Consider the following 17,476-nt stretch of genomic DNA (forward strand, 5'->3'; position numbering starts at 1 on the left):
GGCAAAAGCAGGGAGGCGGCAAGTTAAGGAGTCTGTACAGTAGAGCGAATACTGTTCATTTGCACCCATGTGTGCTGTAAGGTTTGAGTGGTAATTTGAGGAAATTTTAAGAGTGTTTTTCTTTAGGTGGAGAATTTTCTGTATTTTCCTCCACTAAATAGATTGCATCTTTGCATGTGTGAAATAATGATGAGATGATCACAGTGATGATGATGGAGATGGTGGTGCTGATAGTGGCGGTGATGATGGTCATGGTAATGATAGTGATGGCGGTGATGATAACGATGATGGCAACGCTGCTGCTGCTGCTGCTTCTGATGATGATGACGATGGCAATGGGGATGATGACAGCAGTGGTGATGATGGCGATGCTGGTGGTGTGGTGGTGATGATGGTGATGATAATGAAGATGATGGTGATGGTGATGATAATGATGGCGGTGATGATAACGATGATGGTAACGCTGCTGCTGCTGCTGCTTCTGAGGATGATGACGATGGCAACGGGGATGATGACAGCGGTGGTGATGATGGTGATGCTGGTGGTGTGGTGGTGATGATGGTGATGATAATGAAGATGGTGATGATAATGATGATGGTGGTGATGATGACAACATGAATTGTGATCAAGTTGGACTGAGCCTTAAATTGCCAAGCTTGGTTTTATTCTGTGGGCAAAGGAAACACATCACTGACTTGATATACTCCCTACCTTCCTGCCCCCAGTCTCTTTTGTTTCTTGCTAAATTTGACTCTAAGGGGACATTGCCCATCTCACCCAACCATGAATAAGAACAAAGTTGTAAGAAGGAATCTCCAAGAAATAGTTTATTCTGAACAAGGAACAAAGCTGACTTGAACAGAGCCAGGAAATCCAGTGTCTCAGGCTACTTCCAGCTCCTGCCCCTAATTCATGAACTCAGTCCAGTGAGATACCCTCAGTGTAGCCACGGTCACAGTGAAGAGAGAAGCAGCCCCATTATTTCCTGCAGGGGACAGGATGGTGCCCACAGGGAACAAAGAATGAAAAGTGTACAAAACAGTGGACACGTGGACAATACCATCTAGGAACAGCCTGGGTTCGAAGGAGGAAAACAAGGATCATTTCTTTCCTTTTTTCAAATAAAAACAGAAACCACGTGATATATGAAAATGTCTCTTAAGAAATCTAAGAGGTTTATGATGTAAATAGTGAACGATGGATAAAAATAAAAACACAACTGAACTTTTCACAGGACTGTACAGATATCAGAGACTCGAGAGAGATGAGTTCAAAGAATCTAAAACAGCAGGCTTGCTTCTACAGAAAACTGACCTGCCCAATGAGTGAAACAAGAAAGTTTCTTGAAATTATGTTGATTATGATGTTGGACAAAAACTGCTACAAAGTAGTTTGGGTATGTCACACACAGGATCTTAATTAACCTTTTAACAACCCCAGGGGTTAGTTTTTTTAATCCCTATTTTAAAATGAGAAAACTGACACTGAAGTGATTATGTGATTGCCTGAGGTCTTCCGGTTAGTAAACAGCAGGGCTGGATTCTGATCACAGTCCTGATTCCAAGTCTAAGCTTTATTCCGGTTGCTAAAAGCATCTCCCAACTCAAAAACAAAGTGCTCCCTGAACAGATCATCAAGTAGTTTGCTCTTAGCAGGAGTCCATCATCCTCCTAGAGTAAACTTTCTAACCAACTGGGCTTCCTAGTTTATCAGTGTGGAGCAGCCTTCTTGATGGGAATTGGAGACCCTCTTTAAGATGGTGCTGATGAGATGATGTCACCCCCTTCCAGGAAAGGAAAATTGGATGGAGACAGAGACTCAGAGTTCTGCCATGGGACTGGGTTTTGGGAGGAACTCTGCTGACACTCTTTAGGGGTGACCGACGGTCAGTGACTTGATCTTTTGAATGGGCATCATCTTGCCATCCCAGCACCAGGGGTAGGGTGGGAGTGGAGACCTGCTGAAATTAATGATGGGGACAGTAGCACACCAACTTAGAATGTCAGAAAGACTGGCCTAGCAGAGGAGGCAAAAGAGGACACTTCCGGTTTTGCTCCAGGATTGGGGGATCATGTTTCTATAGGCAGGGCAAATGCATCAGACTATTAAGGGCTGCATTTTCAAAAGTATGCTCTGAAGACCAGGTAGACTGAATTGCAAAGTTGTGATGGCCTAGTTGCTTTAGGGGATGGGAGTGCACTCCAAATAGTAAGGTTCTATTTCGCCTGTATAAATAATGTCATAAATGTCAAAGGTTTTGGATGTCCACTACCCAATTGGATTCTTCCAATAACTTTGTAATCAGAGGTGGGGCATAGAGCTGTGTAACTCCTTTGACAGATGTGGAAAACTGAGGCACAGAAAGGGCAAGGTTTGTCCACAGATGTGCAGGGAATTAGCTGGGCAGCTGGGACCAGAACCCAGGCTCCCAAGCTCTGAGTCCAGGCCTTTCTCTTCATCTGATATTATTTGGGGTGAGACGGGGACCATCGTGGCAGAGAGGGGCTTTCGGTGGGCAGGGCAGAGGTGTGTGCAGTCCCTCTGGAAGCCGCAGGTGGTGGCTTAGCTGCTGCAGCCACGAGAACAGGCGTGGGCCAGAATGTTGTTGTTACACCCGTCCTGGAGCTTGCCCTGGGCCTGGCTCCCGGCTCGGCCTTCCATGTCCAAGAGCTGGCCGCCCTGCCCCTGCTGCTTCCTCAGCCTGCAAACAAGCACAGTACAGACCCAGTTAGCGATGCGGGGCGGGGGATGTCCAGGGGAACAGAGGGGAACCAGAGAGACCAAGGAGACTTGCAGGAGCAGAATGCTGTGTCTGGGAGCCCGCAGGCTGGGTCCACACCCAGCTCAGCTGGCTCTGATGAGTTACTCAACCCTCAAAGTCTCGGTCTCTTTATCTGTAAAATGGAGATAATAATTCCTACCTCACGGCTCCTTGTGAAATCCACAGGAGATCACGTATATAATTTCCAAGTTCACACAGTAGGTAGAGGGTGAGCCCCACACATCATTCACGCATATATAAGTAGTGAATGCCCATTGGTGGACCAGCCATCATGTCCAGGAGCAGAGGAAGCCCTGGCCAGCAAAACAGTCAGAGTGTCTATCCTCATCAAGTTTACCACCCGATGGGGGAGATGGATATAGATCAAATGATCTCACAAAGGTAATTATAGGGGAATGGAATGCAAAAGTAGGAAGTTAGATACCTGGAGTAAGGGGCGAATTTGGCCTTGGAGTACAAAAACGAAGCAGGGCAAAGGCTAACAGAGTTTTGCCAAGAGAATGCACTGGTCATAGCAAACACCCTCTTTCAACAACACAAGAGAAGACTCTACACATGGATATCACCAGATGGTCAACACCGAAATCAGACTGATTATATTCTTTGCAGCCAAAGATGGAGAAGTTCTATACAGTCACCAAAAACAAGACCAGGAGTTGACTATGGCTTGGATCATGAACTCCCTATTGCCAAATTCAGACTTAAATTGAAGAAAGTAGGGAAAACCACCAGACCATTCAGGCATGACCTAAATCAAATCATTTATGATTATACAGTGGAAGTGACAAACAGATTCAAGAGATTAGATCTGATAGAGTGCCTGAAGGACTATGGACAGAGGTTCATGACACTGTACAGGAGGCAGTGATCAAGACCATCTCCAAGAAAAAGAAATGCAAAAAAGGCAAAATGGTTGTCTGAGGAGCCCTTACAAATGGTGGGAAAAGAAGAGAAGCTAAAGGCAAAGGAGAAAAGGAAAGATATACCCATTTGCATGCAGAGTTCCAAAGAACAGCAAGGAGAGATAAGAAAGCCTTCCTCTGTGATCAATGCAAAGAAATAGAGGAAAACAATAGAATGGGAAAGACTAGAGATCTCTTCAAGAAAATTAGAGATACCAAGGGAATATTTCATGGAAAGATGGGCTTAATAAAAGACAGAAATGGTAGGGACCTAACAATAAAAGAGAATATTAAGAATACACAGAAGAACTGTACAAAAAAGATCTTCATGACCCAGATAATCACGATGGTGTGATCACTCACCTAGAGCCAGACATCCTGGAATGTGAAGTCAAGTGGGCCTTAGGAAACATCACTATGAACAAAGCTAGTGGAGGTGATGGAATTTCAGTTCAGCTATTTCAAATCCTGAAAGATGATGCTGTGAAAGTGCTGCACTCAGTATGCCAGCAAATTTGGAAAACTCAGCAGCGACCACAGGACTGGAAAAGATCAGTTTTTATTCCAATCCCAAAGAAAGACAATGCCAAAGATTATTCAAACTACTGCATGATTGCACTCATCTCACACGCTAGCAAAGTTCAAAATTCTTCAAGCCAGGCTTCAACAGTATGTGAACTGTGAACTTAAGAATGTTCAAGTTGGATTTAGAAAAGGCAGAGGAACTGGAGATCAAATTGCTAACATCCGTTGGATCACAGAAAGAGTAAGAGAGTTCCAGAAAAACATATACTTCTGCTTTATTGACTACACCAAAGCCTTTGACTGTGTGGATCACCACAAACTGTGGAAAATTCTTAAAGGAGATGGGAATACCAGACCACCTTACCTGCCTCCTGGGAAATCTGTATGCAGGTCAAGAAGCAACAGTTAGAACTGGACATGGAACAACAGACTGGTTCCAAATAGGAAAAGGAGTACGTCAAGGCTGTATATTGTCACCCTGCTTATTTAACTTATTTAACAGAGTACATCATGAGAAACGCTGGGCTGGTTGAAGCACAAACTGGAATCAAGATTGCCAGGAAAAATATCAATAACCTCGGATATGTAGATAACACCACCCTTATGGCAGAAAGTGAAGAAGAAGTAAAGAGCCTCTTGACGAAAGTGAAAGAGGAGAGTGAAAAAGTTGGCTTATAGCTCAACATTCAGAAAATGAAGATCATGACTTCGGCCCCATCACTTCATGGGAAATAGATGGGGAAACATGGAAACAGTGAGAGGCTTTGATTTTGGAAGGCTCCAAAATGACTGCAGATGGTGACTGCAGCCATGAAATTAAAAGATGCTTACTCCTTGGAAGAAAAGTTATGACCAACCTAGACAGCTTATTAAAAAACAGAGACATTACTTTGCCAACAAAGGTCTGTCTAGTCAAAGCTTTGTTTTTCCAGTAGTCATGTATGGATGTGAGAGTTGGACTATAAAGAAAGCTGAGCACCAAAGAATTGATGCTTTTGATCTGTGGTGTTGGAGAGCTCTTGAGAGTCTCTTGGACTGCAAGGAGATCCAACCAGTCCATTGTAAAGGAAATCAGTCCTGAATATTCATTGGAAGGACTGATGCTGAAGCTGAAACTCCAATACTTTGTCACCTGATTGGAAGAACTGACTCACTAGAAAAGACCCTGATGTTGGGAAAGATTGAAGGCGGGAGGAGAAGGGGATGACAGAGGATGAGATGGTTGGATGGCAACACCGATTTGATGGATATGAGTTTGAGCAAGCTCTGGGAGTTGGTGATGGACAGGGAAGCCCGGTGTGCTACAGTCCATGGGGTCTCAAAGAGTCAGACAGGACTGAGCAATTGAACTGAACTGATCTCACAAAGAAATACCTGAACAGATGAGCACCCAGACTTATAAAATACTCCACGGCAAACAGTGTTGAGGGAGTTTAATTCTTTAAAAAATTTTTTTCTTGAAGTATAATTGATTTGTGTTGTGTTAGGTTCTGGTGTACAGTGAAGTGACTCAGTTCTATTTCTCTACTTGTCTATTCACGTGTTTTTTCCATATTCTCTTCCACTGTGGCTTATCACAGGATACTGGATACAGCTGCCTTTGTCATTTATCTATTTCATGCATACTAGTTTACATCTGCTAATCCCAGACTCCTAATGTATCCCTCCTCCCTTCCTTCAGCCTTTGGTAACCATAAGTTTATTTTCTACGTCTGTGAGTCTGTTTCTGTTTTGTAAATAAGTTCATCTGTATCATATTTTAGATTTCGCATATAGGTGATATCATATGACATTTGTCTTTCTCTGTTTAACTTACTTCACTTAGCATGACAATCTCTAGGTCCATCCGTACTGCTGGAAATGGCATTGTCATTCCTTTTTTATGGTTGAACAATATTCCATTGCATATATATATGCTACTTCTTCTTTATCCATTCATCTGTTGATAGACATTTAGGCTGCTCTTGTGTCTTGGCTACTGTAAATAGTGCTGTTATCAATACTGGGGTGCCGGGTTTTCTCTGGATATGTACCCAGGAGTGGGATTGCTAGCTCATATGGCAACTCGATTTTTAGTTTTTAAGGCTCCTCCTTAAAAATGGTGGCTGCACCAATTTACCTTGAGGGAGCAGGGATGTGAACACTGCATATCCTAACAGCGGGCCTCCTGGCTGCCTTCCATGTGATTGTGGAGGTCAACCTCCTTCCCTTTCTGATCTCATCAAGTTCAGGATCATGCCCGAAACCACACACACAAAACATGTCTGGCCAAAACATGAAGCTGAGACATTTAGGGAGGCAACGAGAAGTCTGAGACCAGGGAAGAGCTCAGCTCAAACCCTGTATCTCAACACCAGCCACTAGAGTCAAGGGGTCAAGCTGTCTATCTTCTGAGCCTCAGTTTCCTGATCTACCACTGGGGACTTTATCACTTCCTTGGCAGGAGGCTAAAGGGAATCAGAGAGGATGGGCATGAAATATCTAGTACAGAGCTGGAAATAATCATATTACTAGAGTTCTACCTTGTTCTGAAAGACATGGGTTTCAGCCGGAACCTACCTTTTACATTAGTATGTTCTGTCAGACAGAGTGCAGGGCTACTGTTTGATTTAAATGAAAGAGTTGTTTCACCCAACAACTTCTGTGTGTGCTTGTGACGTGCAGAGAACTGTGGGTGACCCTCAGATGAACACACACACAGTCTCAGATGGATCACAGTTTGTGTGTGTGTGTGTGTGTATGGTGGGGCTGCTCTGTGTGTGTGTGGTGGGGATGGTCTGTGTGTGTGTATGGTGGGGATGCTCTGTGTGTGTGTGTATGGTGGGGCTGCTCTGTGTGTATGTGGTGGGGATGCTCTGTGTGTGTGTGTATGGTGGGGATGCTGTGTGTGTGTGTGTGTGTGTGTGTGTGTGTGGATGGTGGGGTTGCTCTGTGTTTGTGTGGTGGGAATGCTCTGTGTGTGTGTATGGTGGGGATGCTCTGTGTGTGTGTTGTGGTGGGGATGCTCTGTGTGTGTGTGTGTATGTGTGTATGGTGGGGATGCTCTGTGTGTGTATGGTGGGCATGCTCTGTGTGTCTGTGTGTGTGTTGTGGTGGCGATGCTCTGTGTGTGTGTGTTGTGGTGGAAATAATCATATTACTAGATATTATTACTATCTCTAGACTTCTGTACTCTCTGGTTATAATGCAAAATAAGGCTTCTAAAGCTGCATAATAAAGAGTAGAGCATATGGAAGAGGAAGCCCCAGTAAGGGAGAGATGGAGTCTAAAGTCTTGTGTAGATCAAGGAAGGCTTCCTGCAGGAGGCAGCTTTTGAGCTGGGCTTTAAGGACTGGTGTGGAATGTGGGTAGCTGGAAGGAGGGAAGAAATTTGAAATGAAAGGACACCAGTGCAGTAAGGCACAGAAAGTAAAAAAAAGAAAAATTCCAGGGTGGATCAGAGTCTTTTTTGGAGCTGTGTAATTTCAGCCACTTCAGCTCCTCCTCTTGGACTGCTGCTGCCGCTGCTAAGTCACTTCAGTCGTGTCTGACTCTGTGCGACCCCATAGACGGCAGCCCACCAGGTTCCCCTGTCCCTGGGATTCTCCAGGCGAGAATACTGGAGTGGGTTGCCATTTCCTTCTCCAATGCATGAAAGTGAAAGTGAAGTTGCTCAGTCGTGTCCGACTCTTAGCGACCCCATGACTGCAGCCTACCAGGCTCCTCCATCCACGGGATTTTCCAGGCAAGAGTACTGGAGTGGGGTGCCATTGCCTTCTCTGCCTCTTGGACAGAGCTGTTTTAAAGAGAACTGGCTGTTTCAAGTCTCCGCTCTTCTATGGAGGGTCGTATGTGGAACGATATGACCTGAGTGCTGGGGGCTTTGAACGGAAAGGGAATGAGATGTGAGTCACACCACTTGCAACTTACCACCAGGCTCAGTGTGAGATGAGGAGACAGAACCAAAAAGGAAAGACTCCCTCTGGACACCCACCCATCCCCCTACAGGCCTACAGAACTGGATTCTGATCTAGTTTTTGGAGGCTCCAAAGCCTGCCTTCTTCTCTCTGCATCTACAGCCCTGCCCACCTACCAACCATTCACCATCCATCTACCCATCCGCTTTCTCTTCACCTATCCATCTATTGTACTCCACCCTTCCATCCATCCATCATCCATCCATATGTTCAATTATCTGTCCCACCCCACCCCTACGTGTCCGCTTCTACTCATCTAAGTGTCCCCCCATCCACTTACTTATTCACCTACCCACCCATGCACCTCCTATAGAGAAATCTATCTCATCCATTCATTATCCACTCATTCAAGTACATCCTTCCATCCAACCATCTGCTCATCATCCATCTACTGACTCACCTGTCCTTCAATTCACTATCCACCCCATCCATTGATTCCCCCCAGAGACTCCCTATTTACCCATCCACCCACACAGCTACCTCCCATCTATCACCTTTTCATCTACTATCCATCCACCCATCTATCCATCCACCACCCTTCTGCCTATTCATTCATCCATCTACTCCCATATTTCCATTCATCTGATCAACCATCTGACCCACCTATTACTTCCATATCCTTCCACTCATTCTTTCCACCAGCTATGAGTGTGCCAGGCTCTATGTGCCAGGCTCACAGTTGAGGCGTGGGAACACAGCAGAGAGCAAACAGTGAATGTTCACTGTGATGAAGACTCTGTCAGAGGAGGCAGTATGGCCCAGCATTCAGGGCCTGGGCTTAGAGCCAGGCTATCTCGTTCTGTCTCTGAGTCTGCCACTTACTAGCCACGTGACTCTGGGAGGCTGGATTCAAACCCAGGTCTGTCTGTCTCCAAGGCCCCTGCTCTTTCCACTGAATCTCATGCCTTTCAATCCGGATCTGGGAGGAGAGAGCGTGGAATGATTTTGCCACTCTCTGAAGAAATTAGAAAGGCTCAGTTTGCTCAAATAGAAACCCAGGAACCAAGACAATGATGTGAAACCATATGGTTGGCCCCAAGAGCTCACTTCCATGACTAGCCTAGAGCCCAGTTATCTATACTTCATGAGGAAATGAAAAAGGATTTTACATATCTTAGTAGATGTAGCCCAAGTCTACTGATGCAAATTAGCTAGTTATCACTGCAATGGTAGGGACTTTTAATTTTCTCAGCCAACTTTATCAAATTAATTGTCAGTTTTGTGACCAGAGTTCCGAGTGATGGATGTGAATGCTCTCAACGTCCCGAACTCAAGCATTAATTGTCAGAAGGAAGAGCTCTGTGAGGGAGACCCTCGATTAACGAGAACAGGACACATTAAAATTCGTCGTAATATGGGCTGGAGGCATTTTTCAAAGGCAAAGCACTACCTAGGATGAAAAGAAAATGGTTAGCAATCAAACTGATTTCAAACCAAGCTCTTCCACACCCCGAGGATGCAGTCAGATTAATACCAAATTGATCTACAGCCTCAAATCCTACGTGCAGCCTGGCTTCCTGGTTCAGAGTGACCAGCTTTCCTTTGTGCTGGGTGCTTCAAAAAGGAAAACACTTCGAGTACTGTCACACCTATTCATATCACTTCCCTGGTTATATGTGTCCAGAACTGTGTGGTATCTTGGAGAGGCCGTGTGGCGTGGTGGGAGAATGCAGGCTTTGGAATCATACAGAATTCAATCAGGATCCCAGCTTTGCTGTGAGTGGCTGAGGGACCTGGCGGAACTCACCCAACTTCCTGAAGCCTCTCGTTCCTCACCTGTGACACAGTCACATCACCTCTTTAATGAAGGCGAACAAATGCATAGTATCTACCTGCCTGTAGCAGGCACTTTATAAAGGGCAGGGATTTTTATGATGATGACTGCAGTGCGGATGTGTGATGCATGCGTACTCAGTTGTGTCTGATTCTTTGCAATCCCGTGGACTGTAGCCCACCAGGCTTTTCTATCCATGGAATTCTCCAGGCAAGAATACTGAAGTGGGTTGCCATTTCCTCCTCCAAAGGATCTTCCCAACCTGGGGATTGAATCTGCATTTTTTTTTTTTTTTTTGCCTCCTGCATTGGCAGGCAGATTCTTTACCACTACGCCACCTTTCTTTGCTATTGATTGCACTGTGGGGATACTCCCATTTCACAGATGGAGAAACTGAGAATCAGTAAGTCAAGTTTAATTTCCTGCGGTAGTTCTAATGAATGTCTCCCAGCAAGGAGGCCCCCACAGATGGTTCCATTCTAGGGGATCAAGGAGGGAGACAGAGAAAAGTGCAGGGTACTGGAATGGGGTGACATAGAGTGGCTGAAGGTCAGGACCCAGCAATGGGTGAGACAGGCAACAGGCTCAGGTGGGGGAATCCAGTCGCACAAGTCGCAGTGGGATCCAGGGGGGTCTGGAAACCAGGAAAGGCTGGGCATGGAACTGGTGCCTGGAACCGGGTCTCCAGCCTGGTTGCTGGTCTCCCCTCCCCTGGGAAAGGGCCACGGCGTGCCATCTGTGACCTTGCATCAGCTGGCTGGGGGCAGGTGCACAGACAATGTGTGCTGCAAAGCTGGGCAGGTGGATGCAGGAATAAATGCCCAGTCAGGTTTCTACTGCTCATCAGCCGCCTGTTTGCACAACTTGGCAGGCTCTGTCTCAACACACTGAGGGGGAAAGGAAGCCAGTCTAAACTGAATGGAGTAACAGGGTATCCTCACTGGACAAGAATTCATGACCACTGGCAGAACTGCCAAGCTCACAGACCTTGTGGATGACAGTTTGCATGAGTCAAATTGGAGCTTTATCTCTGTGGCCAAGGCAGTTGAGATAAGTTGCTGTTTTGTGTGTATATGTAAGTGTTGGTTTTAAAATTAAGGCAAAATGGTGTCTGACATGTCACTTAATTGATACAGTACTATATTGGCCTGGTAATTTTGTGTATAATAAATATTACTAGCAAATATTTGGGCAGAGCTGACTGATCATGTAGGGAGGGTGTTAAGTGGTTAGCATCTGTTCTCTCACTGGTCCATACAATAGTCTTTCATATGGGGTAGGTTTTAACACCCCCTTCCCTGGTGGTTCAGATGGCAAAGAATCTGCCTGCAATGTAGGAGACCCAGGTTTGATCCCTGGGTTGAGAAGATCCCCTGGAGAAGGGAATGGCTATCCCCACTCCAGTATTCTGGCCTGGAGAATTCCACAGACAGAGGAGCCTGGCAGGCTACAGGTCATGGGGTTGCAAAAAGTTGGACACAACTGAGCAATTTTCACTTTCACCACTTTACAGATGAGGAAACTGGGGCATTAGTGTGAGGTCTGAGGTCACAAAGCAAACATGGATCAGGATTTAAAACCAAGCAGTCTGACTCCAGAGGCTGTGCTCTTAGCTATTATGTATACTGCCTGTCCACGGTTAATAAAAACCAAAGAGTCAAACTTACTGGAAAGTTCTGGAAGGGCATGAACCAACTTGAAGAAGAGTTGTCTGTTTGGGGATAGAAGGTGGATATTGAAGGGAAGCAAGCAGTCGCCTGGTCTAATTGTTTGCACACTGCAAGAATCCCTTCTCTAGCATCCCTTGCACAGAGCCAGCCTGTCTTAACCCAAACCCCACTGCCCTCCTCCCCAGATAGTCCACTTCACCTGGGAACTGCTCAAATCCTTAGAAACTGAGAAGTCTGTGGCCTGATAGCTCTTCCTGGAATTATTCAGATGATTCTAGTTTTTCTCTCTCTAGGGATATACCTTCAATTCTTAGGAGCCCCCAAACTAATGACCTTCCACTGTCCCCAATGTTTACCCCACCCCACTCTCCACCTGCTCTCCAGCCTGTGAGTCTGACTTGTAGGAATTGTATCAAAAGCTCCCAAGCTCTTTGGGCTTCCAGGGCTTGACCCCTCGGGAGCCCTGGCAGAAATTAGAAGGAGCAAGGGCATTAAGTCCCCAGTCCCCTTCCTGTACTGGCTCCTGGGGCTGCTGGGAACCTTGAAAGGGAGCCTTCTGGATGGCCTCCCTCTCATCTCTTCAACCTCCCGGTGGGAATACCTTGCCTTCTCCGAAGCCCCAGTTTACTTACTGCACAAGCCTCCATGAAGCCCTCATAGCCACAACTTTGTAGAGGGTCCTTTGTAGATAAATTATCCTTGGAGAGTGTCTCCTCCGTAACTCTGACCGATACAACATCATTTCTAGTTCCCCATGAGATGTCTCTTCTTTAAGTAAAAGCTCAGTGTAACTGGCTGTTCTACTTTCAAACCTCATCACTTATTGGGAAGATCGCCTTGTATGCAACACTTATCTTGCAAATTCAATAAGAGCCTTTGGCTAGAAGCATTAAAATTCTACTTTATCTCCTATTGCCTGAAGCAAAACCTATTTGATGGAGTCAGCTGCACCTTGGGTGTGATATAGCAGAAAGGAGGGGATTATCTTACTAAGCATCCTCTCTCCCCTTTTGCAAACAGATGAGCTCTGGGGGAAATAGAAGGGATGGCAGCCTCAAGTTTCTGAGTGATAGGGACTGAGATTTGTTGAGTGAGTTCATTCTTACTCAACACCTCCTCATTTAATACCGACACCACTCGTCCAGATAAAGTCCGGCAAATGACTCCTTCTCTATAGATGTCATGTGTGCTATGTTATTTCAGTTGTGTCTGACTCTTTATGACCCCATGAAGTGTAGCCCACTGGGCTCTTCTGTCCATGGGATTCTCTAGGCAAGAATACTGGAGTGGGTTGCCATGTCCTCCCCCAGGGGATAAGTTGATCCAGGGATCAAACCTGCGCCTCATGTGTCTCCTGCATTATAGGCAGATTCTTTACCATTGAGCCACCACGAAGTCCTCTGTAGATGTTGATACTTACAAATCAAGGTCGTGGTGAGGATTTATTTTAGATAAAATGTAAATGTGTATAAAGCATCAAGCACAGTGCATGGTATGTAACAGGCTTTCATTTCAATATTCTAAAAAATGATAACCTATTTCACTTAACTGGCTAGCAATGAGATTTCCATATGTACAGGGAGAAAACTAGACCACCACCACCACCAACATTTACTCTAAAACAGATCACTGGATCCTATTTATAGCTTTCAAATTTACACATAGCCTTATTTCACATAGGATTAAATAAGGCTTATAAATATTCATATAAAAATTAGCATACCTCTTTTTGACTAGAGAAATCTGATGGAAGGAAAAATTAAGATGGGTCTTTAAACGAGTTAAATCTGAGCAGACCAATGACCATATGTGCTTTAGAGCAACATGATACAGGGTTGCATACAGTTGAGGCAATTTGTCAGGGTCTGTGTGCCTCCTTAACTCACTCCAGTATTCTTGCCTAGAGAATCCTGTGGACAGAGGAGCCTGGTGGGCTGCCGTCTATGAGGTTGCACAGAGTTGGACACGGCTGAAGTGACTTAGCATGCATGCATGCACTGGAGAAGGAAATGGCAACCTAGTCCAGTATTCTTGCCTGGAGAATCCCTGGAACGGAGGAGCCTGGTGGACTGCCGTCTATGGGTTGCACAGAGTTGGATACGACTGAAGCGACTTAGCAGCAGCAGCAGCAGCAGCAGCAGCAGCAGTGTGTCTCCTTTGGCCAACTGAAAATTGGCCATGTTTTATTTTCTGTGGCTGAGGTGGATATGTCAGGATCAGTTACCCTTTTTAACCCAGCTGCAATTTCCTTTGACTGAGACCCCAGCGAAAAGGACAGAGGGCCCTGATTCCTGTGTGATTTCTTGATTTTGAGTTTTCATGGTACTAGAGTTTCCCTCCGGTCACTTTCATCTGGGGCTGAAATTCCTCCCACGGTTTCAGGCCATGGAGTTGATTTCCCCTGGCTGTTTTCTTGTCCTTTGGAAAGGTGCCTCTTTGCTTCCCATTTCTGGGTTCCCAGAAAGCCTAGCCTTCACTAACTCAGTCGCCTGGCCCCTCTCTCCACTATCCCTCAGACACATCACTGCAGTTATGCTTTTATCAGTTTCTCTGACCGTGAAACAGGCAGGAAGGCACCTACAGATAGACCTGTGATGAGAACTGGGTGAGAAAGTGGCTACAGGGTCCCCGTCCCCACCCTGAGCTCAACACACAGCAGGTGCTCTCAACTGTCAGCTGCTGTTCCCTTTCACCTGCTCCTGTAAAATCAAGGTTTGCACCATATTCGGAATCTCAGACTGGAGAGAATGTCAGTGCACTGGCCTTGATTTCAGAGGCTGGATTCTCAGAGTCGGCCTCTTCCTAGCACGGAAGTTAGAAGGAAGGTGCCCGAGGAAAGGTTTTCCCCGTTTTATAGAAGTATCTGGGGAAAGTGGCTCTAACTCTGTCCCTCCTTCCCTGTGGGTTGTTGAAGAGCTGAGAAAGATGTCAAGGTTTCCTGTGAGTAACACAGACCTTGTTCAAGTCATGGAGTCACTGATGCACAGCCCAGCCTTTATTGACACACTTATGGAGCCCAAGGCTCAGAGGAGCTGGAACCCCACCAGGCTGGCCACCGAGAGAAGCAGAGCCAGGACCTGCAATGTCCACTCCATTCCCAAGCCTGAGATGAGTTATCCTCATACCTCCTTGCCACCAGTTCCCGGTGGCTCCAGGCCACAATGGAAGGTCCCTATCTATCTGCTAGGAAACTCCAAGGAGGCCACATGGGCAGATGAAGCCAGCAAACTTTGAATACACCATGATTCACATTAATTTGTATCATCTGGGCCACAAGATGTGAAGAGTCGACTCATTGGAAAAGACTCTGATCTGGGAAAGATTGAAAGCAGGAGAAGGAGGAGACAGAGGATGAGACAGTTGGGTAGCATCATTGACTCAAAGGACACGAGTTTGAACAAACTACAGGAGATAGTGAAAGACAGGGACACCTGGCGTGCTGTAGTCCATGGGGTCACAAAGAGTTGGACACGACTGAATGAATAACACTTTCATTACAATTTGGGCTCTGGAGCTGGGCTGCCTTCTTACACTCCCCTCCCTCCCTGCTATCTCTTGGCCATGTGCCCTCCACCTGCTTTATGCTGACCCGTCTCCAGCTGCAAAATGAGGGAATAAAAGTAGCTGCCACGCAGGATGGATGTACAGACTAAATGTCATACAGCGAGTGCCCTATAAAAATGAAGCCTAATAACATTGGCTCCCTGCAAGTCAGGGCCCCACAGGACACACTGGAGAGAAGAACCCCAAAGACACCACCGCAGAAAGTAACCCCTTCCTTCATCTCACAGAGCTTGTTCTACCAGGCAGTGAGCCCCATGAGAACAGGGACTTTGGCCCACTCTATCCCCGGTACCCCACTCAATGGGGATGTGGAATAAGCATGTGCTGGACATCTGGATGAAAGCATATGTAGCAGAATGAGCCCAGAATCCAGTGGATGGAAGATTAGATTTCAGGTCCTTCACGTTACAATTAAGAGCTGCAAGAGCTCAGGAAGAAGGAGGAGGAGGAGAAGGAGAAGTACCTTAGAAAATGTGATGGGGTAAGGATTTGAGCAATGTTTCTCAAGAGGGGGCGATCTGCCTCCCAGGTAAAGTTTGGGGCCATTTTTGGTGTCATAGCTATGGAGGTGCTATGGATATCTAATGAGTAAAATCTCACAGATTCTGCTAAACATCTTGCAATGTGTAGAACTGTCCCCGCATCAAAGAATTGATGTCAAGAGTCATCAAATGTCAATAGAACTGAGGTTGAGAAGCCCTGGATTAATGAAACATGATCTAAAACCCATAAAATCACATACAGTCATTGTTAATAGTATTACTAAATATAGCATGTGCAGTATTTGATTACTAAAATGTAATGTTTTCAAGGGCTCCAAAGGTAGTTTTAGTATGATTTTAAATGTTTAAGTTCTTTATAAGATGAAGCAGATAGAAAATTCCTTTCTCATCAGGGGCTTCTTATACTGCAAAGCTTTGTCAACTGCTATTGAAAAGACCTTTTGGAAAAATCACCCCTGCTCTGATCTTTGGCTAAAATTGGAAGACAAACCCCATGGTGCATTTCTCAAACTAATGGAAGCTCAGCTGCCTGGGTCCTTGGAAGCCTGGACCAGTCCCTGGAACCAGATGCTCCACCTCGCTCAGTGGCCTTTTGCCAGCTGAGACCATGATTCGTTAATAACTGTGTTTCCAGAAAATTAGGCAGTGCTAATTTTAATTTTGTTCTCTGTTTAGAAAGTGAGGTCCAGAGAAGTCAGACCTAGGGCATCTCCTCCACGTTTGCACAGTGGTCCAAGGAAGTCTGTGTCCCAATCTGTACCCTTTAGGCTTCAAGCATCCTGAGGTCATGGGTCCTGCTACATCCACTTCTGTGTCCCCAGGTACCAGTCCAGGATTACGATGCATCTTTCAAAGGACCAATGAGAATCTTCCATGGGAGCTGATGCAATGAATGCCTGGCACATGCCCCCTTAAAGCCTAGGACAGTAGTCCCATGACGCATGGGGACCTTTGCTCTGCCCAAGAGCTTCTGCTGGTTCAGGAAGCACACCTGGCCCATGCAAGAGGCAGGTAGCTGCACAGGGTGTTTGCATCTTTAGCAGCATCCTTCAACACATGAGGGCTCAAAGTTGCTGATGAATGATTCAAGGCAAAGGAGGAAGAGGACTGGAGGGTCTGCCATGTGTATGCATCACTGACGTCATCTTGGGCCCATTCAGTTCCTCCTGTCCTTCCACTAACACTACCTAGGACTGTGCTGTGTAATAAATCTCTTCTCCATTGTCAGTGGATTTGTAAAGAATGTGTGTGTGCATGCTCATTTGTGTCCCACTCTTTGCGACTTCATGGACTGTAGCCCGGCAGGCTCCTCTGTCCATATAATTTGTCAGGCAAGAATACTGGAGTGGGTTGCCATATCCTCCTCCAGGGGATCATCTTCCCTACCCAGGGATTGAACCCTCATCTCCTGCACTGGCAGGCAGATTCTTTACCATTGTGCCACTTGAGCAGCCCCTTTGTAATGAATAGATATTGTTTAATGATCATAGATATTATTTAGCTTCCCAGATGGCACTAGCGGTAAAGAACCCACCTGCCTTTGTGGAAGATCTAAGAGACACAGGTTCAATCCCTGAGTGGGGAAGAGTCCCTGGAGGAAGAAATGGAAAGCCTCTCCAGTACTCTTGCCCGAAGAATCCCGGGGACAAAGAAGCCTACAGTCCATAGAGTTGAACAGAGTTGGACAAGACTGAAGCGATTTAGCGCACAGCACAATGATCATTAGGTCCAAGTAGCATCTCTGCTCTGTTAGTCTCCAAATAAGGACAAAGACCTTGGCTGACATATTTTTGGCACCCA

The 17,476-nt window shown here is 45.9% G+C and overlaps 1 protein-coding gene across 2 annotated transcripts in view; it reads right to left on the minus strand.

Annotated features, from left to right (window-relative positions):
• Nucleotides 1–2,562: 2,562 nt before the first annotated feature.
• Nucleotides 2,563–17,476, minus strand: part of STK32B (serine/threonine kinase 32B) — a 384,837-nt gene continuing 369,923 nt past the window's right edge. For both annotated transcript variants that reach the window (XM_068975348.1, XM_068975347.1), the window contains one exon: nt 2,563–2,701. In XM_068975348.1, coding sequence (XP_068831449.1) covers nt 2,563–2,701 — 139 coding nt within the window. The remainder of the gene's footprint in view (nt 2,702–17,476) is intronic.

The sequence above is a fragment of the Capricornis sumatraensis genome, chromosome 7 (genome assembly GCF_032405125.1).
Source record: "Capricornis sumatraensis isolate serow.1 chromosome 7, serow.2, whole genome shotgun sequence".
Lineage (NCBI taxonomy): Eukaryota > Metazoa > Chordata > Mammalia > Artiodactyla > Bovidae > Capricornis > Capricornis sumatraensis.